Source organism: Culex quinquefasciatus, chromosome 1 (genome assembly GCF_015732765.1).
Source record: "Culex quinquefasciatus strain JHB chromosome 1, VPISU_Cqui_1.0_pri_paternal, whole genome shotgun sequence".
NCBI lineage: Eukaryota > Metazoa > Arthropoda > Insecta > Diptera > Culicidae > Culex > Culex quinquefasciatus.
This window is the reverse complement of record NC_051861.1, coordinates 116,497,319-116,522,082: the sequence shown is the minus strand read 5'-3', so window position 1 is coordinate 116,522,082 and position 24,764 is coordinate 116,497,319. Positions and strand designations below refer to the sequence as shown.

General features: G+C 32.5%; 1 protein-coding gene across 2 annotated transcripts in view; it reads left to right on the top strand.

Annotated features, from left to right (window-relative positions):
• LOC6050468 overlaps positions 1-24,764 on the top strand; it is an 85,276-nt gene that overhangs the window by 44,348 nt on the left and 16,164 nt on the right. For both annotated transcript variants that reach the window (XM_038248939.1, XM_038248940.1), the window contains exons 2-5: positions 6,159-6,271; positions 15,693-15,841; positions 19,784-20,000; positions 20,061-20,434. In XM_038248939.1, coding sequence (XP_038104867.1) covers positions 6,159-6,271; positions 15,693-15,841; positions 19,784-20,000; positions 20,061-20,434 — 853 coding nt within the window. The remainder of the gene's footprint in view (positions 1-6,158; positions 6,272-15,692; positions 15,842-19,783; positions 20,001-20,060; positions 20,435-24,764) is intronic.

The following is a 24,764-nucleotide window of genomic DNA, read 5'->3' as shown; positions in this document are numbered from 1 at the left end:
TGAATCGACGCGCGAGAACCCGCGAGAAAGTGATGGAAGTTTCTGGAATTTCTTCAAAAATTCGCGGTGTGGCCATGGAAAGTGGGCCTTCAGTCGTGTGGTGTTCGTGGGGGAGATCGGTTCGTGAATCAACGCGCGCGAGAAAGTGATGAAAGTTCTGGAATTTTTTCAAAAAAATCGCGTTGGCCATGGAAAGTGGGCCTTCAGTCGTGTGGTGTTCGTGGGGGAGATCGGTTCGTGAATCGACGCGCGAGAACCCGCGAGAAAGTGATGGAAGTTTCTGGAATTTCTTCAAAAATTCGCGGTGTGGCCATGGAAAGTGGGCCTTCAGTCGTGTGGTGTTCGTGGGGGAGATCGGTTCGTGAATCAACGCGCGCGAGAAAGTGATGAAAGTTCTGGAATTTTTTCAAAAAAAATCGCGTTGGCCATGGAAAGTGGGCCTTCAGTCGTGTGGTGTTCGTGGGGGAGATCGGTTCGTGAATCGACGCGCGAGAACCCGCGAGAAAGTGATGGAAGTTTCTGGAATTTCTTCAAAAATTCGCGGTGTGGCCATGGAAAGTGGGCCTTCAGTCGTGTGGTGTTCGTGGGGGAGATCGGTTCGTGAATCAACGCGCGCGAGAAAGTGATGAAAGTTCTGGAATTTTTTCAAAAAAAATCGCGTTGGCCATGGAAAGTGGGCCTTCAGTCGTGTGGTGTTCGTGGGGGAGATCGGTTCGTGAATCGACGCGCGAGAACCCGCGAGAAAGTGATGGAAGTTTCTGGAATTTCTTCAAAAATTCGCGGTGTGGCCATGGAAAGTGGGCCTTCAGTCGTGTGGTGTTCGTGGGGGAGATCGGTTCGTGAATCAACGCGCGCGAGAAAGTGATGAAAGTTCTGGAATTTTTTCAAAAAAATCGCGTTGGCCATGGAAAGTGGGCCTTCAGTCGTGTGGTGTTCGTGGGGGAGATCGGTTCGTGAATCGACGCGCGAGAACCCGCGAGATAGTAGTGAAAAATTCGGGAATTCGTTTCGTCGTGTGAATTTCTGCTGTCGAGCGGGTTTGTTATGAAGAAGTCGTACGCTGTGTAGCAGAGCTATTTCATACTTTTGGGATATTATATTATGAATTGCACGTCGCCGATTAAAACGATAATTATAACTACACTTCCTTCCAAAGCCCTTCCCATAGCTTCGTTGCTCGGATGGCACGCCGTCGGTATGAAATAATAAACTAAAAAAATGTGTTATTAATTGCACATTGCCGAATCATAATTACACTTAGTTGTAAAGCCCTTCCCATAGCTTCGTTGCTCGGATGGCACGCCGGCGGTAAGGAGTTTCAAAAAATGCGCGATTGAATAAGTCCTTCTCATAGCGTCGTAGCTCGGAAGGCAAGGATCATTCATTTTCTGGTCATATCATCTACCAAGATGAATCCTGACCTTCCCTTTCCTTCCCCTACTAACACAATTCCCCCACTTCCCGTGATGCTTGAAGGAGATGCTGTGGATTCAACGGTCTCATGCGGTGTCAACAGGTATAGAGCGACAAACTCTGTATCTGATGAGTCTGCAACTTCAACTATCGGACTAACATTCCTACCTTTGTTGAACTGCATCTCCTTGGGGGGGCGCCGGTATTGACTTAAAGCAGAGATCTTCAGGGGTTATACAGTGAGGATGATTAGCTCCCACTACTCATCTGTTGGTTCATTGTGTAACTTCAGCTGATCCGTCAATAACGGAGTAGCAGCTCATTGGCAGTCAACCATGCTCATGCTCATGCTCATGCTCAATTAAATTTGTTCGATTTTAAAATGCTGACCAATTCTCTACGAAATCGGCCGATTTCGACCATTTTTTTTTGTCAAGAGATGCAATTTTGACAATTTTGGCAGCTGTTCATTCAAAAATGGTACGTAAATATTCGAAAATGTGTAACTTTTGAAGCAATTTTTCGAATCAATTTGGTGTCTGCGGCAAAGTTGTAGGTATTGATGAGGACAATTTAGAAAAAAGAAGTACAGTAGTTGTTCGGTAACTGGGCGTTGTTTAACTGGGCTGCTTTTAAATGGGCGCTCGATAACTGGGCAGTAGCCCAATCAAAAAGTAGACAAACGTAAAAAAAACCAAAACAAACCGAAATGACCGAGGGGTTAATGGATGCAAAAATCATGTTCAATAAATAAAAAAACTTTTTGCAAACTTTTATTTAATTTCAAGTCACAATTTAAGAAATATGAAAGGTAAATAAAGTTGGTTAGCTTTTATTTTTATATTTTATCAAGAAAATATTATGCATCGGTGGTCCCAGCGTTATTTTTCGTTCAGCCCAGTTAGCGAGCAGCATTCAGTGACTGGGCTACGTTCTCAGCCCAGTTACCGAACATGTGCTGTACACGGAAAATAAATTTACCGACTTTTAATTCAGGCCGTTGCAAATATTTTTCAAAGTTTATGTCGCCCCCCCTCAAAAATGGTCTGAAAAATCAGAGGGCAAAAAAAAAATTCAAAAAAACTCCAAAATTTCCATGGAAATAGAAGTCTAATTAACTGAAAACAATCTAAAATGCATTTTTATGCATTGATAACCATATTTAGCATGTTAGGGCTCGTTAAAAAATATTTTGAATTTTTATGAAATTCCAATGCACAGCGCCGCAAAAATTTTATTTTTCGCAAAAATTAAAATTTTCGTCAATACTTAGTTTTTTTGGAAACTAATGATGGCAAAACAACTGGACAGGTGTATAATGCATTTTAAAACACTTTTTTCATTAAAATGTTGAAACCATGGCTCGTAATTTCAATTTTTATACTTTTTTTATTTGTTTGCCCCCCCCCTCGACTTTGGTCAGAGTCGATGGACATAAACTTTAAAAAATGTTTGCAACGGCCTTAAACTTTTTTTTCAGAAAAATCAATTTGCCAAAATTTATATATTGAAATTTTGATTTTTTTAAATATATTTTAGAGGTCAAAAAACCGCAATCTTTTGGCTATAGAGAAGTATGGACAAAAATTTAACCGCCGAGTAATAATTTTTTTGAAAAAATATATTTTAAGGAAAAAAATAAAATTGTGTTCAATTTTTTTTGACTTCAGTTATAATGTAAAATTTGCAATCGAAAAGTACTAAACAGGTTTTCGATAATGTGCACCGTTTTCAAGATATAAATAGCTACTTGAAGTTTAATTTTAACTGAAAAAATCCTGTTCTTTGAATTTTTGAAATAGTGTCCATTCCTAAAAATATTTTTTTCGAAAAGTTCCAATATTTTTTTACCAATTTTTAAAATAACTTTTTTTTATAAAAAATCATTTTCCCAAAATCCAAATTTTTAAATTTTTGAAATTAAGTTTAAAATTGGTTGCTGGAATACAGCCAATAAATGAAGAAGAAACAAGAAATTTATTGTTTTTAAGTATCATCCAAACAGCCCTTCATTTTCTAGTAGCTTAGTTTTTGAGGTATCGGAACTTGAAAATTAAAAAAAAAATATTCTTATCGCTTTTGAGTTAATGATGAAGTTTAGTTCTAAAACTTGTGCAATTTCACTAGAACTAATAATATACAGTTTTTTTTTTAATTATTAAACTGAAAAGCTAAACCCAAAGAAATTGATTTTTGCAATTCGTTTTTGCAGATTTAACAATATTGCAAACATAAACTAGCAAAAAAAAAGATAAAATTTAAAAATTTTGGGATTCGCTTCAAAATTTTGAACTATCAAAGTCTACAAAAAATACGTTTTGGTAACGTTTAAACTAAAAAAAAAAATCTTATAAATCTTAACAATTAGATTAAAAAGATTACTGAATTTTGACAAATTTAAAGAATTGTGCTTTTTTAATTCATATCAGAAATGGTAAAACTTTCAAAGATATTTTCATCATTTTAGGACAAATTTAAAAATAAATTAAACTGTCCAGTTTTTTTTTCTGAAATGATGTTTTAATATATTTATTTGCATCAGGCCATTGCAAATTTTATTTGAAAAAATTCTGAAAGATCAAGTAGTAAAAAAATATTGCTGAAAATTTAAATTTTCATTGAAGAAACTTTTTTTTAGGATTGAGGAATTTTTGAATTTTTGCTTTTTGGTTGTTTTTAAAACCGCCTTAAGTTTGATAAATGGGCTTAAAATTGTTATTTAGCTTTTTTTCGAAAATCTGTTCAAAGTTTCAAGTTTTATGTTAATACTCAGAAAATCTTGTTTTTCTAGCAGTCTTAAGTAATTTTTTTATGAATTTTGGAGCAAAAAAGCGGTTATTTTTTATGTAACAGTTCAGTAAAGTTTTTTCAACTATATTTTCGAAGTTTTTGAAGTTTTACATTTTTCAAAAAGTGGCAACATTGCCAAAGTTATTTTGTGTTATAGCTCAAAAGATGGCGTTTTTGGTCGTCTATTTTTTCAATTTTTTTTTCATTTTGCAAAATTAGTTTTTTTTTATTTTCTGTATTTTTTGTGAAAAATGACTTAAAACATTGACATAAAATTTTTCAGAGTGTAACTTTTGACCAAAACAACCGTTCTCAAGATACCTTTTTCAATACAGTCCAAACTCGATATCCGAACACCTTGGAAAAAAATTCACTTCGGTAATACTACCACAAAAAAATGTTTTCGTTGGTTTACTTTTGACTGACGAATTTGAGTATGATCCCAAAACTACGCTTAAGTGATTTTTTGACACATTAGAAAAATGCATTTTAATTTAAAAGGCAATCAAATATTAAAATTTTACTAAAATTGGGTAGCAGAGTTCGGATTTGATGTTAAAAGTAAAAATTTATTATTTTTTAAGTTTTTGAAAAACTTAAACTTTCTTCAAAAATTGGCAGCACTGCCAAAGTGATTTTGACCATTTTGTATTATAGCTGGCATTTTTTATCGTCTAAAAATTCATTCAATTTTTTTTAAATATATTTTGTGTGTTTTTTTTGGGTGACGAAAAAATGTTATTTTTTTAGAGTGCAACAATTGTCAAAAAACAATCGTCCTCAAGATATTTATCACATTTTAAATATTCCGAACCCATTTTTTTAAGGAACATTTTAAAATTTTTATGAAGATTTGTTTAGACAAACTAACAAAATACTCACAAAATTAAAAAAAAAAATGAAAACAAAATAGCCAATGTTCAAAGCCTGAGTGAAATGCTCGATAAAAAAATGAACTGCAGTCGCAAAAGGGTCAACTAGCAAGACCCCTTCCACTGAAAAGAAAGATAGATTTGTTGACTTCCAGTGTAGAGTGTTGTTGGTGGTGGGAAAAAACCGACCAGAACCTCAACTTTGACACAATGGCATGTTAAAAGTAACAACCGGAGAAGCTACTTACTATTTGCACACAATTTAATAGTTTATGATAAATTGTTGCCCCCCCCCCCTCCCTTCTTCCCCCAGTTCAAGTTGACTAGAATCAAAGGAGGAAAAAAAAATCTCTCATAATTTTGCTTGGTCCCAGTCATAATTGATTGCTCCTCACTCGGGATAAGTTACGAACGGATTCTGAGGGGGTTGAAGAATTGCTGGTTCTTGACGCTTGTAGTTCATCACTAAAATGAGAGCATTATGAACTAATTTATGTTTAAAGCTGCTCTTTTCCAACCTTGATGGATGAACTACTTAAATTTACAGTTAGCGAACATTTAGTCCAGAAGACGTGAAGAGACTTTTGACTTTCTTGAAATCTCTACCCAGAAGTTATTTTCTCACAACTCTCGAGAGTCATTTTGTCCGTCAAATTGGATCAATTTTCGATCCTCGCTCTCTCTCACTACGGGGTGGTCGTCATCATCATCTTTGATCGGCTGATAATGAGATTAGAGTCTCTAACGCGTGTTCGATTGCAGCGCGGTGCAACTCGCATGATTGGACAATTATTCGGTAAGGATCGCGGATTATCAGCGCCGAAATTGCAGGTTGAAAATTACCACCCAAATTTGTGTGTGGACTGCACCGAAAATTGATAATTTGGGCAAATTTTCAATTTTTGTCAAATTTTGGTAACATTCAACTTTTTTTGTCGAGGGTGATTTGTTCGCACGATAAATTTCAGAAAATTATGTGTGATTTTCAGCAGCATCTGTGACTTGTTACAACAACAAACAACAGCAATTTACGGAATTGATGCTAATGAACTTTTGGTTTTCTTTTTTATTTCGATTCTGCAGATCTGCAACTGGCGGCGGAACTCGGGAAAACCCTGCTGGAACGGAACAAGGAGCTCGAAAGTGCACTCAAACACCACCAGAACATCATCGAGGATCAGGCACAGGAAATCGAGGTGAGTATTTCGGCATAGTTGGTTAAATGTAATTTAGCAAGGTTTTTTTCATGTCAGAGCTTTTCAATCATTAAAGGAAGCCTTTGATTTTAAATATTCTTATAAACATTCAAAATTGTAACTTTTTTGTAAAAAGGAAACCTAACAAAGAAATATTGATTGAAATTAATGTTTTTTTTATTTGCACATATGGTTAGAATAATTGATTTCTTGAAAAAAAATATTTTTGAAAGCAAAAGGGCAGTAAAAATTACATTTTGAGCCACCCTAACTCTGCTAAGACTACCCTAATCGTTAAACAAAAAACAGACATAATCGTTTCAACTTTAAAATGTGTTAAACAATGAAGAGCACAGTCACAAACATTTCATTATTTTAATATGAAATTGCAGTCGTGAGAATGTCAGATTGTCTTAAAAATATCTTTTTTGCAATTCCGTCGTGAAACTACTTACTTTTCCTGTCATTCTTGAACGACGAAATAGCCTACTTTTCTGTACCAAACATAACAGAATCGAATAGCAACACTTTTCAAAATAAATGCTGGAAAGTTCTACTTTTCAGCACTGAAATGGGTGCTGAAAAGTTGAACTTTTCAGCACTTGTTTCGAAAAATACACTTTCCAACATTTTTTTGATTCAAACGATTTATTGACGAAATACATGAAAATTTGACTTAAAATTTCACTCAACGGGCGTTTTTCGGAATTGCAAAAAATGTTGTATGGAACTCGTTGCAAAACTTGATTTTTTCAGCACTCGTCGTATTTATCCAACTCGGTGAACCTCGTTGGATAAATGTACGACTCGTGCTGAAAAAATCCTCTTTTTGCAACTTGTTGCATAAACTACTATATTAATAAGTAATAATGTCTGAAGGTAATTTCTGTAATAAGCACTAATTATTTAAAAAAAAAACACCTGATTTTGCGAAATTCGACGAATATCAGTTTAGGTGGAGATGTCTTCAGACAGGGTTGCCAGATCTTTAAAATTATTATTCAAGTGAACTTTCTTTTAAATGCATTTTCAAAAGCCATTTTCCAGCAAATTTTGTGACATCTGACTCTGAACAGTTAGTCAAACTTCTCGCTATTACTCATAACACTAGAAAGAGTTGCCAAATCGGCACAAATGCTTTTCAATTTTTATTATAAGTTGAAATTTATAATTGTGAACAGGAGCCACCCTATTGCATAAATTCTGGGGTTGAGACTTAGTCTGTTTTAAACAAAATATTTGATTTGATTTTTTTTTATTATATTTTATCATTTTCAACAGGTTGCTTCACTGCCCACGAACGCATAAATGTCTCATGTATGATTTAGCGGAATCGAAAAACATTTTTTTTCACATTTTTGGAAAAAAATATTTAAGAATCATTTAAAACGATTTTGGGCCTTTGGGAAGAATATTGTTATGAAAATATTTATGTTGGAATTTTGGGACTGTATTGTCCTGCATTTTCGAAAATAAAAAACCTCAGTCCGAATGCAAAATTGAATAAATGTTTATAATATTCCATTTCACTTAAGGGGTTACATACATGTAAAAAAACACAAAATTTCATATTACAGAAAATTTATTAAACCAACTTAAAAGATGATTTTCAATCACTCCTGAAAGTTTCATGAAGATATTTTATGATTAAAGTAAGTTACAGACGATTGAGGCTGAACATTTTGCCATGCGCCGAGCGGATTGTCAAACTTTGTGAGCGTTTTTCTCTAAACACACAGTTGATTTACGGGTGCCATGATGTCTCGAGATGGGATGAACCAAATTGGCTGAAATTTGGGGTGAAGCCACGCAAGACATATCCCGTGTGCATGACGAATTGAATTTGAATTTGAATTTGAAATTTAGCATTTTTAGAAAATACAAGAATCGAACACTTTCGATTTTTTATATGAAAAACATACAAATATTTTTATCTTTTTTAAAAATAAACTTTTTGAAAATCGGCCTTCGTCATGCACACAGTACCGGTTTAACGAGTCTTCACCTAAATTTTGAGCCAATTTGGTCAATGCAGTGTTGAGATATCGTGGCACCAGTTTTTTGAAAATGCTAACTTCATATATCTGTATCTCGGCAATGATACAACCAAATATCTTCAAATTTATTTTGTTTATAGTTGAAAATGTATATTTTAATGTCCTGAAAACAGATTTCAAAAAAAGTTCAAGTTTGTGCTCAAACCAACCATTGACATTTTTGCCAATTTACATGTATGTAACCCCATAAAATAACAAAAATGTTTACAATCTTCAATTGGTTTTGTAAATTATTTCAATAGATTTTCATAACTTTTTTGTACTTTTTGAATTTGATCAGATGCAATCATTACGAAAACAGAGGCAACGAAATTATTTTGTTTTAACACTAATTTTCTGGATTTTTTTTTAATTTGAAACGTTTATTTTCTTATGAGACGATTTACCTCAAAATTATTAACTCAGAATGTATAATGGCCACAATTGGAAATTTATTTCATGTGCATTTTTAGGTTAAATGAAAAAACCCCTTTTAAAGTTTTTTTTCATAATAATTTACAATAAACGCAGACTTGTCCCATTGGACATTTATGCAATTATTTAATCATATGGAATGTTTTGAATAAATCATAGCAACATTTTATTTTGTAAACACAAAACGCTTTACATAGTTGATTTCATAGAACATTGTGGCAAAAGCAGTATTATGGTTCGATCAAACGCAAAAACTTCATTTGGGACAACTATGCATTTATAGGCACTTAAGAAAAAAACTGAATTTTCGAATCTTTAATATTAATTTGAGCATTTTTTTTTCTCCATTATTAAAAAAACTTGTAATTTCACATAAGACAAGTATGCGATTATGAGCAGTGTAGATCACCAAAAGGAGACTTAATGACTCTCCAAATCAGCAAAGACTTTGCTTTAGAATTGAATTTCTTAGCACTTTTTTGTTATACAAATTTGGATAAGATTCCGTTTACCACTCTTTAATTTTATTTATACTGCACATATATGCATAGTTGTCCTTTGTAAATTATGTTATTTTCTCGTTAGGCTTTTGCAAATATTTTTTAAACTTATTATTGAAAAACAACTGTGCGCATAATTATCCCACATGCTAAAACAGCAAGCAGAGAAAAATTCCAGGCAAATTTGTCCTAAAAAAAAAAGAATTTTTGTCGAATTTGGAAGATTTTTCTGAATGTTAGCATGCTTGTATGTAACATGAAATCAAAATTAATTAAAATGCATATGAAACATTTATGTGAACTTGGGCAGTGTACTGGTGTATGAAGCATTTTACTACATAGGTTTTGCTCGAAATGTTTAAATTAGGGCTTAAAATTTCAACATTTTCAATATTTTTTACTTTTTTAAATATATTCTTCTAGCTCAATGATTAAGTGCCTTTGCCAGAGTTGGCCAATTGGGATTAAAATAACTTAAATTTTTAATGTATTTTACCTATTTTCTTACATAAATGTTGCATATTTTTAGCAATTCAATTAGTCTCTACAAATATACTTTATATTTATTCTGTCTAACTTCAAGTTATCTCAATTTAGCTCAGATTGTGACCCATTGCATCCATGCCTAATCTAATCAACGATTCACCGTATCATTTCGGCAATCCTTCAATCAACCATGATAGCAATACCCTCCTCCTACTCCTCCTCCTCTTTGCCTTCAGTCAACTTGCCGGTGGTTACATCAGCTGACTTCGCAAAGATATTTTGTCGGTGCCGCTGCCGGCAAGTCTACACTGTCTATCCGATAGTTAGTATTCGTGTCGAATCTCTTCAACCGTCCGATGACCGCATCGCGATCGAAAAGTCGCTCCTCCTCGTCGTACAATGCCAAAAAAACTGTCCAACCCCCCTCTCTCAAGTCGCCTGATGAATTTATTTCCTAATTTAATTCAGTTTGGCATTTTCTCGTTCAAAAATCGAAGAAAAGCCGGTTACACCGTCCCGCCAGCCAGTCCTCTAATGATGTCTTAAACTATTGGAAAAATTAAATCGGCTTGCTCTTAAGATTTGGCAAGCCACACAGCACAGGCTGGTTCCGAGAGCTCGGCCTAAAGTGGCTTAAGCTGCTTCTGTGAGCAAATTAGAGGCGTGAACCGGGCGGGGTGATCGGTATTGGCGCAGTTTCGTCACCAAAGCCATGGTCGGACAGCAAATTCCAATTTAAAAAAAAACGGCAAAAATGCAGCTGGAAAAAGAGCGAGAGGTTTTCTAGCGGACCTCGAGTCGCTGCGATTAGGTGAAATTGCAACAGTTTTTCACGTGTTTTTGAAGAGAGCAATTTTTCATATTTCAAGGCTGATTAACGAGAGATTTTTTCGTGTATTTGGAAGCATGGGAAACATGATTTTTCATCAAAGGAAAAATATTGGATCTAGTGAAATTATGATCGTTGTTTGCATTAGTTGCTGGATAAAATTTAATTTAAGGGTGCACAGCAACCAAGGAAGTTGTTGTCATCTTATTCCAAAATTGATAAACTTACGGACCCAATTCTACAACAATCTGATTGTAAAAAAAGGTTAATTTTATTGTAAATCGCTTTGTAGACAGTACTTTAGGGGATGAATGAAATTTTTTATCGATAGCTCCCGTAGTTTCGAAAATACTAAAACATCTGTAACAAAAATCTTGGTGCAAAAGCCCGGGTTGATGTGCACTGTTAACCCTCTACAACCCAACCCCGCCTTTAGACGGGCTTCGATCTAAAAAATCGCCAAAAATCAAATTTTCAACCGATTTTTGATCTTTAAAAAGCATTGGAAAGAAGAACTCTTAAAATTTTAGAAAATTTCAGGGTTGGAAGTTTAACTTGTTTTATGTGACTTTGCCAATGATTTTAAAAATGTCATTTTTTTAGGGGTCAACTTTGGTTGTGTTTTTTACTAACATTTCCTATATTTTCAGTAAAAAGAAGTATGCAGTAATTTTTGTAGTGTCCCAGACTATGCCTCTACGCATTTTTTTGCAATTTAAATGATGATGGTGCGATTCTATAGCAGAAAATGTGAAAAACATGCAAAAAAATGAAAAAGTGACTGTAAAAACGTGAAAAAATTAGATAGGTGAAATGTATTTATATTAGGTGGTAGAGTAGGCCAAATACTACCAAAAACAAACATAAACTAAACAAGATAAATGCAAATTAAAATACTAAAAATGAAACAAGAAAAACATAAAACAAGAGAAGTAAAGTTTTTCGTAGAACAAAAGTTGCTCAAAATGACCTCCTGAACACGGGAAAAATAAAAATTTTCGAAAAAAAAAATTGGGCAGTACAGGGTTAAATAGGGCAAAAAAAATACAATTTTCGGTTTTCAAAATTTGTTGAAATATGTTTTAGATGATCAAAAATGCTTTAAGCTGTGGCTTAAACTGCCCAAACTTTGTTTGCCAAGTTAATTCAAAAAAATATTATCTATTGTTTTCAAAACATCGACATTTTGATCAATTGTACTTCATTTTTCTGAATAAAAGAAAATTCGCATTAGAAAAATTTGTAATCTATTTGTTTATGAAATTCATTGTTTTTAAAAATCTAAAACATTGGAAAACTAATTTACCCACAAAAATGTTTCAAAAACATTGAAGTTTAGTCAATGGTTGCTGAGATAAAGCATCTAATAGAAAAAAAAGCCTCCATACTAAGGTTAATATCGATAATACTTGTTCAAATCAACAGAATCAAGGCTATCTTTCCAAAAGATCAAACTATAGTTTGTTGACACCTTTCGAAAAGTTAGTTATGATTTGGTGGGCGAAAAATAAAACTGATTTTCAAATATCAAACCTAATGCATAATGGGAAACTTTGTTTCTGTCAAAAAAAAGTAATTAATGAATTTAAGAAATATTTTGCAATAATTTCACACAAAAACTCTATAAAAACCACGAAACTACGTATTTTCGAAAAAATGCTCATAACTTCACTATTTTACAATATGGGTATTAAATATCAGGAATTTTGCATACATTTTGAAAATTTAAGCACATTTTTTTCAAATATTCAAAATTTTCACAAAACTACGTATTTTTGAAAAAAAAAAATACTCCAAATTTCAGATTTTAACAATATGCGTATCAAATGATCGGAATTTTTTCATACATTTCGAAAGGAATAACGAAAAAAATTAAAAACACTCAACATTTTCACAAAACTACGTATTTTTGAAAAAATACAAAAAATTTCAGGTTTTTACAATATGCGTATCAAATAATCTTTTTTTATACATAAGAAAGTTATAACACTATTTTAAAATACCCATATTGTAAAAAACTGAAATTTTGAGTAATTTTTCTAAAATACGTAGTTTTGTGAAGATTTTGAGTATTTTCAAAAAAATGTGCAATTGCTCGAAATGTATCAAAAAATCCCGATCATATGATACCCGTATTGTACCAAAACTAAAATTTTGAGTATTTTTTCGAAAATACATAGTTTTGTGAAAATTTCGAGTTTTTAAAAAAATAGTGTTACTTATTTCGAAATCCCGATCATTTGAAACTGGTATTGTAAAAATTAAAATATTGAGTTTTTTTTTAAATAAAAAAAAATTATGACTTCGAAATGTATGAAAAAATTCCGAACATTTGATACCCATATTGTAAAAAACTGAAACTTAAGTATTTTTTTCGAAAATACGTAGTTTTATGAAAATTTTGAGTGCTTTCAAACATTTTTGATGACATTCGGAATGTATGAACCCATATTGTACAAAACTTAGATTTTAAGTTTTTTTCAAAAATATGTAATTTAGTGAAAATTTTGAATATTTTCAAACAAAAATTTATTACATTTGAAATGTATGGAAAAATTCCGATCATATTATTTATAACAATAATTATTCAAAAAATTTCGAGAAACATTGCATTTTTAAAATACAGGAAAAATTCGTTTTTTTTACTGAAAATTTTCATGTAGTTATAAATGCAATGGATAGGTGACATCATTCCGATTTCAAAACACTATAATTTTTTTTGAAGTTTGGATGATTTTTCATAGGATTATAGCAAATGTCTCCCATATATCCCAAATCCCATAAGCTCTGTGCTTTAGTTAAGCACAGGGCCGTGCTAAACCGAGGCATTACTGTACTTATTTATAACAGATTTTAAAATAAAGCGCTGAACATGCTAAACAGGTTTTTTTTAGTTTCAAAATTGATAAAGCCATGTATTTTTTTGAATTGTTTGCTCAATATTCTTCAAAAGATCTTCTCAATTATTTACAATCGATTCAACACGTTTTTTTGTTTTTTTTTGTAAAAAAGTTAATTAAAAAATCGGCAATTTAATATCTAAACATTTTTGAGAATTTTGGGTATGTAAGCATTAAGGGATAGCTTATTATCGAAAATACAGTATGTAAAAAAAGTATTTACACCCCTTGGGCACTATGCACATATTGTGATGAAACATCTAAACAATTTAATGTTGACAGAAACCTAGTACTACGTTTTGTTCAGAAACTCATGCCAGACATTTTGCTACAAAAAGCTCATGAAAAGATGATTTCTATAAAAAGTTATATAACAAATACTATTACGAAACTAAAAAAGGTGCAAAAAAAGTTTGTACACCTTTCGAAAAATTAACATAAATAATGTTATTTGTTGGCAAATCACCATAAATCCAGTCTCCCAACTTCAAATAGGCATCCTTGACTGATTAAAAAAATAATTTGGATTGAATATAAAGTTTACTAACTACTTAGTATAAAAGTTTATATAACTCTGGAAATTCTATATAAAACTTATCTAAACTTAATTTTGCAAACTTTTAATTCAACTAAATGTCAATATATTACCATAGAATTGCTAAATAAACATTTTGGAGTGGGTATAACACCTTTTTGGGGGTATTTGTATCGATAGAATAGATTTTTCGTTGGAATTTCGTACCAACCCGGAATTACGTCGTCGGAAAATCCGCCGGCATCCGAACCGGTCCACAATTCTTAAGTCAACCTATGTGGCATCGGAAAGGGCATTAAATTTCCGATCTTTTGATACCCATACATCTAGGTTTTCTATAAAACCCACGATTTTAAATACCTAGGTAAAAACGTTGTTATGGTTTTGTTTGAGCAATCTGCCAAAAATGTATGGAATTTCGTAATTTTTGTTATCGTGGATCAAACTTACTTTTTGCCCAGGTATTTAAAAACGTGGGTTTTATAGAAAACCTAGATGTATGGGTATCAAAAGATCGGAAATTTTATGCCCTTTCCGATGCCACATAGGTTGACTTAAGAATTGTGGACCGGTTCGGATGCCGGCGGATTTGCCGACGACGTAATTCCGGGTTGGTACGAAATTCCAACGAAAAATCTATTCTATCGATACAAATACCCCCAAAAAGGTGTTATACCCACTCCAAAATGTTTATTTAGCAATTCTATGGTAATATATTGACATTTAGTTGAATTAAAAGTTTGCAAAATTAAGTTTAGATAAGTTTTATATAGAATTTCCAGAGTTATATAAACTTTTATACTAAGTAGTTAGTAAACTTTATATTCAATCCAAATTATTTTTAATCAGTCAAGGATGCCTATTTGAAGTTGGGAGACTGGATTTATGGTGATTTGTCAACAAATAACATTATTTATGTTAATTTTTCGAAAGGTGTACAAACTTTTTTGCACCTTTTAGTTTCGTAATAGTATTTGTTATATAACTTTATAGAAATCATCTTTTCATGAGCTTTTTGTAGCAAAATGTCTGGCATGAGTTTCTGAACAAAACGTAGTACTAGGTTTCTGTCAACATTAAATTGTTTAGATGTTTCATCACAATATGTGCATAGTGCCCAAGGGGTGTAAATACTTTTTTTACATACTGTATATGCATAAATGAGACTGTCACATTCGATGTATCAAAATTAGTGACCAAATCAAATTTCTATCAATGTCACCCCGGGCTATCAAAGTCACCCCAGTTTACGGTACCTATTTTTTCTGAACAGTCCTCATCAATACCTACAACTTTGCCGAAGACACCAACTTAATCAGAAAATTCATTCAAAAGTTACAGATTTTCGAATATTTACGTACCATTTTTGTTTGGACAGCTGCCAAGATTTTATGGGGACTTGTATGGGTGAACCAATGACACAAAATGACTTCTTTGGTTATAGGGAAAGCTCCCACAAAGATATGACATTTATTTTGTCCTTATCATTAAAAAAATTTCGAAATGTGTTATTTTTATATGCCAATTTTTTTTTAACAAATATTTTGAAATTATGCACTGTAAAAATTCAGTTTGTAAAGCAAAAAACTAATCCTTCGACTAAAATATAGTTAAAAATTTAGATTTTTTCAAATCTGAGTCCTGAATTCGATTTCTCACAATTTCTCAACAATTTTTTTTCTCACCTTCTCTCGAAACAGTACCTGACGAAGCAGAATGGTGCCCTGCGGGAGGTCAACGACTCGCGGATGAAGATCTACGAGCAGCTCGAAGTCAGCATACAGGACCTCGAACGGGACAAGTACAAGTTAGCGTTAGAGAACCAGGCCGAGAAGAAGCATGTCAAAACGTAAGTAGATTCTAGTGTGTTTGTAATTTATTAAGTGTTAAAAACTCCTCAAAAATTATGTTTGTTTTGTGGAAGAGGAAATTTACGTTCGAGTAAACAACGCAGTTGCGCAGTTTCCCATTTTGGGGCGGGATTGCTTTTTTCGAGTAAACAAGCTTAGTTTGTTTGTTTGTTTTTGGCCTAACCCATTTTTCTTTTCGGATCGGAAAATCACGCCGAAAGACGCACTCGAGCGATTTACGTTCTTAACGCCCGAGCCACGGGAAAAAACACGAGAAAAATAAATAAAAGGTGACCGACAAAAGTCGATGATCCATACATAATGGTGCTAAATTTAGAACGGAACGCCAAGTAGACAACAAAAATGCCCCTTTAAATTAGGGTAAGTGCTCTCTTTTAAGAAATTTACAAGAAAAAAATATTTTAAAATATCTCTAAATCTTCAATTTAAAAATGTGCCTTCAAATTTTATTAAAGAATTACCAAAAAAGGTCACCCTACCCTAACCAACGAGGACAATCCACCTTCTCCTCTTGTCGTGCGTAATCAGAGTAAAAGTCTCACAAGCTAGCCTTACCTAATGCGTCTTTGGTTGTGGTCTTTGCTACGACGAACACACCTCTTTTCTTTCAGCTGTCCTCTCACCGTTCTGCGTGACAAACGAGCGAAATAAGTTATTTTCGGCAATTCGACATTTGATTGGGATGGATTGCCCGCTCGTCTGCTTTTAGAAAAAAAAAAACGTTTGAAGGTCTCCGACTAGAAAACGAAAAAAAAAATATGTTAACCCTCAGCTGTCGTTGGGTTATTTAGCTGCAATAAATTATAAAGTAAACAACTTTTACTTGAATTTTAATTTTGTAATCTTATTTGCTTCTTTTTTTTTAATCAAAGAAAACGAACCTGAATTGAAAATCTGGCAGCCCTGTTGAATGTTATAAAAACTTAAATGAAAATTTAAATAATTCCTCAAATACAAATGTTATGAATTTGCAAAACTGCGCATCAAAATTGTTTTGCATTTTCAGAATGGTATTTGAGAGACCTACTTCAGAATTACAATACAAAATGAAGATTTGGCAACATTGCAAATAACTATCGCCATTGAATGGAACGTAATCAACTTCTGGCTCTCAAAATAAATTCCAAACTAGTGGAAAGGTCTTTGAAATAAATTCGAGAACAAAATTGCGTGTGTAAACACTTTGAAGTGCTTTCAAATTTGCTACCTTTTTTAAAGAGACTGACTATTTTATTATTTTTTTTTAAATAAAGTAAGTCAACGACAATCCATGTAAATAAAATCCCGTTATAAAAAATAAACATACTTTTCGAAGAGGAATCAAGTTGAAAAGTTAAAGAAAGTTTTTAAACTGAAAAAAGCTTCAGTGCTCAAAAATGTTCGTTTTTAATTAAACTTTTTTTACGAAATACTTTTTTAATAGTTTTTTTTTAATTTGCCATATTCATTTTCAAACGACGCAACATTTTGTATTAATTTTTAGCCTCATTTTCAATTTAAGTGTAAAATACTTAAATTTACACTAAATACCATATTTTTTTAATTCTGAAATTTTCTCTATTTGTGATATAAGTATCAATTAATTTTGTTTTTTGAATATATGTTTACTAAATTTGGCTTTTTGAGTTAGTACTCTTTCGAAATCTTTCTAAAATTTTAAATTTCAACATTTCAATAATGTTAAAGATACTATTTTTTTAATGTTTTATTGAATTATTAAATCTAGAACAAATTTAATTGATAGTTTTTGTATCTCGGGCAAGTTAATTTTGAAAATAAAATCGCTAAATAAAAATATGTCTAAAAAAACAAAATTTCTTTTATGCTTATGATTTGAGTTAACTTTTAAGGGAGCGTACGTAAGACAAAAAATCTTCATTTTCTGATCGCATCCCCTCTGTCCTATAAGTGTAATTCTCTAAAATTTTGCAAATATTTTGGAGATCTTTAATTATTTTTTTAAATTTTCATACACAAACAAAACCCGAATTTTTATTTGACTTTTTGTCACCAAAATTTGAATTCCCAAAATACGTATTTTTTATTTCTCGTAATATCGCGCCAGAGTTTAGGATGGTTCAATATCTGGTACCGAAGACATAGATTCAAAAAAAGATTTTTGGAAAAAACAGAAATTTAAATTTTTCAGTGCAAAATGAAAAAAAAACCTTTCAAAAAGCTATAAACACTTATTTTTGCCTTTTTTAAAAATTGGGCTTGGTCTTAAAATTTCGAAATTATTTATTTATTTATTTATTTTTATTTCTCGAAAGTTTTTTTTAAACATTGAGAAACCGAACTAATAATTTCCAAATCATCGCGATTTAAAATACATTTTTTTTAAATTCAAAAAAGCTAGGAAAAAATGCCTTGAGTATTCCTCAAACCAAAATACCGATTTTAACAAATAAACTGTCACAACTTATATAATAAATAAAATATGTGTTTCTTTCTGAACAGTCCTAATCATAATCGGCAACTTTGCTGAAGACACCAATCGATCAGAAATCTCTTTCCTAAATTCTTCAATGAAATAATGATATTGAAAAAATCATAATCGAATACCCCAAATGGCTTTTTATAACATAGAAAACTTGAAACGGTACAAATATTGTTATTCCCCACATTTGTAATTTTACCTTCAAGATGAACAAAAAGAATTTTTTTTTTTTGCATTGTAACTAAAATTTGATAAAATATGTCTTTCAATGTTGTAAAAAATTAATAAAAAAAAGAAAAGTCAAAACACTTGACCTATTAAATGCGTTGATGAACTCCAACATGTTTTCCAAACCTTGGTCAGTAGTATAACATTTTCTTGTACTTTTATATTATTTAAATATAAAAAAAAATCAATATTTAAAAAAATACCTTAAACACTAAATAAAAAATTGCATTGGTCTAAATTAAAAAACGGGGAATAATCAACCAAAAGTAAAAAAAAACTTTTTTTTAGTTTAAAAGGACGAAATTTTTGGCACTTTAATAAGCATTTCCTGGTCCCTCAAAATCCTACATGACGAAATCCAGTCTGCAACAAGCTCAAATCATCGTCTCGAATGCAAAATTTAAATTAGATCATTAATTATGATGACTTCGAATTAAAAAAATAATCAGTATTGGTGCTACCATGCGCGTTGTAATTTAACTTTTTTTTTTTTTTAAGTTTAAATCAATTTGTAATAATTTCTGAAGGTTTGGAAATTTTTACCAGCATTATTTATGCATGAATACACCCAGAACTGGGCATCGGCATACGAGAGGATAAAGAGCACGGTTCGGTAGTAAAATGGTACTGTGTGCGGACGGAGAGGATAAATCCCGAAATTACCGTGAGTACTTTACTCATGGTTCATTTTCAAAAAAAGTTCATTTATCAAAAAAAAAAAAAAGAACCGGTACCGAGACTCGAACCCAAGACCTTCGGCATATTGAACCGTGCCTTTGCCGAATGGGCCACCATGGTTCGGTGACTAAGTGGCGTTCGTTTGTTCATATAAGCCACTCAATAGGATGAACTGTTCTAATGAAAGAATGAACACGCGAGAGGTCTTTACTCTCGCAAAATAGCACTTTCCTCTCGTTCTTTAACTTTGGGTGTATGAATAGCATTAAATTCCATCGAACACCTGATGTAAAACCGAACGGTAAAAATTGAAATAAGTTAGTTGTGGCCTGATTACACGTTATATTTACTATTTAACGTTGTTTGAAATATTTTTTAAAATTGTTTTAAGTTTAGTTTACCTTACATCCTGAAAGGAAAAACAACTCAGAACACTGCTTATCTAAGGGAATTTAATTGTATTTTTGTGCATTATCTCAGTCTAGTTTTTTTAAATTAACGAAATTTGTTTTGTTACAAATCATGTAATTTTTCAAATAACGACATGTTTCCTTTTTTCTTTTCCCTTCCTCAGCCTGTGTCGCAACATTGAAACGCTCGAGGCGAAGGTGGACGAGCTGACGAAAACCATGGACGACGTCCGGAGGCAGCTGGACGCCGAACGGAAGAAGAACGAACGCCTCCAGAGTGACAGCCTGAGCGGAAACGGAGCCGGTTCCCGCGTCCAGCTGCGACCGGTGGCCGGTGGCGACGGCGACGATGCCAGCCTCAGCGGACCTGACGAAGATGAGGTGAGTTTCTGTTTGAAATTTCGATTTTTTTCACTAAAATGAAACTGTTTTTTTTTTTAGATCACCGAGATCGACACTTCAAAGCCGGAAAACTTTTCGTTCGCCTTCCGCGACCAGTCCCACTCGACGGACGTCACCGACGGCAGTCACCTTGGGCAAAGCTTTTCCCACCAGCACGGAGGCCATCACACCAACCACCAACTGTCGGACCTGAATCTGGCGGAAGAGAACGAGGAACTGATCCGGATAATGCAGGAGCTGGAGCGGACGCGCAAGTGCTTCGTGGCGGAACAGAACCGGGTGGCGGAACTGGAGGAACAGCTCGCGGCGATCGCCCAGGAGAACCAGATCCTCCAGAGCAAGATAGTGCAAATCAACACCACGGAGGAGATGAAGTCCGTGCACGAGGAGCTGTCGATCCTGGAGGAAGTCAGGTTGGTGTATTTGTTTCCCGCTTGACGAAAGTCGCCACAATCATCTTTTCTCTTGCGCTAACGTTTTCACAGCGCTTAAGATACCAAATTACTTCCAACTACCGGCAACATGTTTTTTTGAACATGGTTTAGCCACTCACTTGAAAAATAATCCCGAAACATGTAATTATTTTGCAAGCGCCTTAATAAAAACAAACGCACTGAGTCACTTGACTTTTTACCTATTTTCGTCGAATGTTGACGAAAAACGAGCGAGAGTCAAGCAGCGCGTGTAAAAGTGAGCCAGTGATGCCAGGAGACTTCCTATGGAATCTCAAATGTTTGTTTCAAATAACATGATCTGGCAGCCACGCAAGTGCGATGAGAGAAAAAAAGAGCTCAGCCGATAATAGAAATTACGTGGGCAAGAGGGCATTCTCCTCAGACGGGAATAGACTTTGAAAATATTTTTGTAAAATGCTTGCAAATGAAATAGAAATAACTTCTGGCAAAAGTCAAATTAAACAGCAATGTTCACAAAAAGCTGCTCTACTGAATGGGGAACTTGGTTTTAGAAAATTTCAGACACCACTGCTTAGGCGTCATCCATAAAGTACGTACGCTCTTGAGGGGGAGGGGGAGGGGGGGGGTTACCGACGGTGTGACAAGATGTGACAAGGGGGGAGGGGGGGGGGGTATGCGAGACTGTGACGTCACGCTAGGTTTTTTTATGAATGCATAATATAAATTTAAACTGTGCACAATTAAATGTCAACAGCTCTTTTTATAATTTTTTGGTCACTTTTATTTAAAAGTATCACATTATAATTGATTATGTAGTCACAATCTTATTTTTTATTCGGCTGGAACTTTTTTTTAACAAATTCTGGCTCGATACAAACAAATGCTTTGAAGGCAGGGTGTTCGTAAAAAAACTGCTACAAATGTTTTGAACTTTTTAGATGCAAAGCTGTGAAAAACAGTTTTCAAGATTTTTTAATACTTAAATGTAATGCAAGGTCTTCTAATTTTTATAAGGTATTATACTGTTTTTTATGTTAATTAAAAATTTTGGCCGATTTTTGCGTGACATACTTTATGGATGACGCCAATAAGACTATTTATGTTATAAGCAAAAAAAAGTCAAATTTCGAACCTGATTTTCAAAACAATAAGGGTCACTAAATGAATTGTGAATGAAATGAATTATGCTTCTATCAAAAAATATTAAAAAAAAACAATGAGTTCGTGAATATATTTTTTCCAAATTATTTGTCTAAAATCCTAGAAAAATGTCTAAGTAATGTTTTTTTTCTGTCTATTGTTGGCATTTATTTTGTTAAAATTTATTTATTGCTCATTTTTTGAATTGTTTGGTTTTCGGCCAATTTCTAGCTTTCATCTTTTTCTTATTTAGATACTTTAGCATTTTATTTAACTCTATGATTTTTTGTTATTCGCATTTATGTTTCTTGTATTTTTTTCTAAACTATCCTTTGCTGTGGCTTGTTTTGCAATTTTTTCAATTTTTTTTCCTTATTTTGTTTAGGCTGGTACAAATTTTATTCAAAGCTTTTGTCTCCCCCCCCCCCCCCACCCTTTAAAGTTGGCCCCAAAAAATCAAGGGGCAAAAAAAAATACAGGAAACTTAAAAATTTCAATGGAAATTTAAGTGCAATCATCTGAAATCAATTTAAAAAGCATTCTCCTGCGTTTAGAATTATATTTAGCAAAAAATCTTGAATTTTTGAAAATTTTCGATGTTTATTATCGCAAAACAGTTTTTTTTTGCTAAAATTTTGTTTTCGTCAAATCTTACATTTTTTGAAAACTAATGATTGCAAAACAACTGAACTAGTGTAAAATGCATTTTAAAACACTTTTTCCATCCAAATGTTGAGAGACAAAAACTTTCAAAAATATTTGCATCGGCCTTAGATAAAAAAAAATCGAATAATTCTCTACGACCAAATTGACAGTTTGTTTTCAATTTTCTACAGGCTGAGCTGGATAATCTTTTGGGTTTTTGTTTTTGTTATGAGGAGAGGGAGGAAATCATAATTGGGCGCAAACTTTCACACCTTGCTTGCTGTTGAGTTTAAGGTTTTAATGAAACTTTCTTAACAACTAAAAACGTTGTTTTCACAATGATTTGAAATTGTATAAATTTTTTACCACACAGTTTTTGAAATGTTTCGATTTTCCGGATTGTTTCCAAACTGTTTCCAAAACGTTGCCAAATTGTTTCAAAATAATTTTCAAAATATTTCCAAACTGTTTACAAATTGTTTCCTTATCGTTACAAAATTGTTTCAAATTATTTCAAAATTGTTTCCAAATTATCTCCAAACTATTTTTAAATTGTTCCCCAAATGATTCTAAGTTGTCCACAAATTGTTTCCAAATAGTTCCAACCTATTTCCAAATTGTTTTCAAGATGTTTCTAAATTGTTCCCGAGTTGTTTGCGAATCGATCCCAAAATGTTTCCTTATTGATTCCAAATTATTTTTAAAATGGTTTCCAAATTGTTTCAAATAATTTTCAAATTATCTCCAAACTGTTTTCAAATTGTTCCCAAACAGTTTTCAAATAGTTTCCAAATTATTTCTAAATTATTTTCAAAATGTTCCTTAATTGTTCCCAAATAGTTTCCAAATCGTTCCCAAATAGTTGTTTCAAGTAATTCCAAATTGTTTAAAAATTATCTCCGAACGTTTTTCAAATTGTTCCCAAATTGTTAAAAAAAAATGTTTCCAAATTGTTTCCAAATAGTTTCCAAACAATTTCCAAATTGTTTCCAAATTTTTTCTAAATTGTTCCCAAATAATTTCCAAAATGTTCCTAAATTGTTCCCAAATAGTTTCCAAATCGTTCCCAAATAGTTTCCAAATTGTTTTTCAAATAATTTAACATGTTTATTCCCAAATTATCTCCTAACTGTTTTCAAATTGTTCCTAAATTGTTCAAAAAATGTTTCTAAATTGTTTTCAAATTGTTCCCAAATTGTTTCAAAATTTGTTTCCAAATAGTTTCCAAACAATTTCCAAATTGTTTCCAAATTGTTTCTCAATTGTTCCCAATTTTTTCTAAATTTTTCCCAAAATGTTCGTAAATTGTTCCCAAATTGTTCAAAAAAATGTTTCTAAATTGTTTCCAAATTGTTTCCAAATTGTTCCCAAATTGTTTCCAAACTATTTCCAAAATGTTTCTAAATTGTTCCCAAATTATTTCCAAAATGTTCCTAAATTGTTCCCAAATTGTTCAAAAAATGTTTCTAAATTGTTTCCAAATTGTTCCCAAGTTCTTCCCAAATTGTTTCCAAACTATTTCCAAACTATTTCCAAATTGTTTCCAAAATGTTTCTAAATTGTTCCCAATTTTTTTCCAAAATGTTCCTATATTGTTCCCAAATAGTTTCCAAATCATTCCCAAATAGTTTCCAAATTGTTTTTCAAATAATTTTACATGTTTTTTCCCAAATTATCTCCAAACTGTTTTCAAATTGTACCCAAATTGTAAAAAAAAAGTTTCTAAATTGTTTCCAAATTATTCCTAAACATTTTCCAAATTGTTCCAAAATTATTTTTAAATTTTTCTCAAATTGTTCCAAATAATTTCCAAATTATCTGTAAGCTGCTATCAAGTTGTTCCCAAAATGTTTTCATTCAAAAGTCATCATTAATTTTTCCATACAATTTTGGGTGCTGGTCATACAAAATATGTATGTATAAATGTATGAAATTCTGTATCTTGAGACGATTTTTTCTGATCGATTTGGTGTCTTCGACATAGTTTTAGATTTTGATTAAAACTTTTAAGAAAAAAATAAGTACCTACACGGAAGAAAAAATCCCATTTATTTACACTGCAATAAATCCGATGGTAAAATTGCATGCAAAAGCATGCAAATCACCTTCGTCAAAAAAAAAAAAATAAACACCAAAAAAATGCAACCGACAAGATTCAAAAGCACCAACAGTAAGGACTGGCGCCTTAGCCCGCTCGGCCATCAAATCGTTCAAGAAAGGAAAGGATAAACGACTATATAACCTTGACATTTCGGTCAAGTAGGTTTCCCATACAGATGGGCAACATATTTCAGGGTGTAATATTACATAAAATTCCATAAAATAATGCAATATTTAGATTACACGCAGCTGGATTATTACTGTTTTTGCTGTGTATTTAACTTTTTATGACTAAAATTTCAATTCACAAAATACGTACTTATAATTTCTCCAAATTTGTTGATATCTTTTAGGGAACTAAAATTGATATCTTTTGAGCCATAGTGCGTGATGGTGCAAAACCTGATTTGAGAGGCATGAATTTTTGAAAAAATAGTGTTTT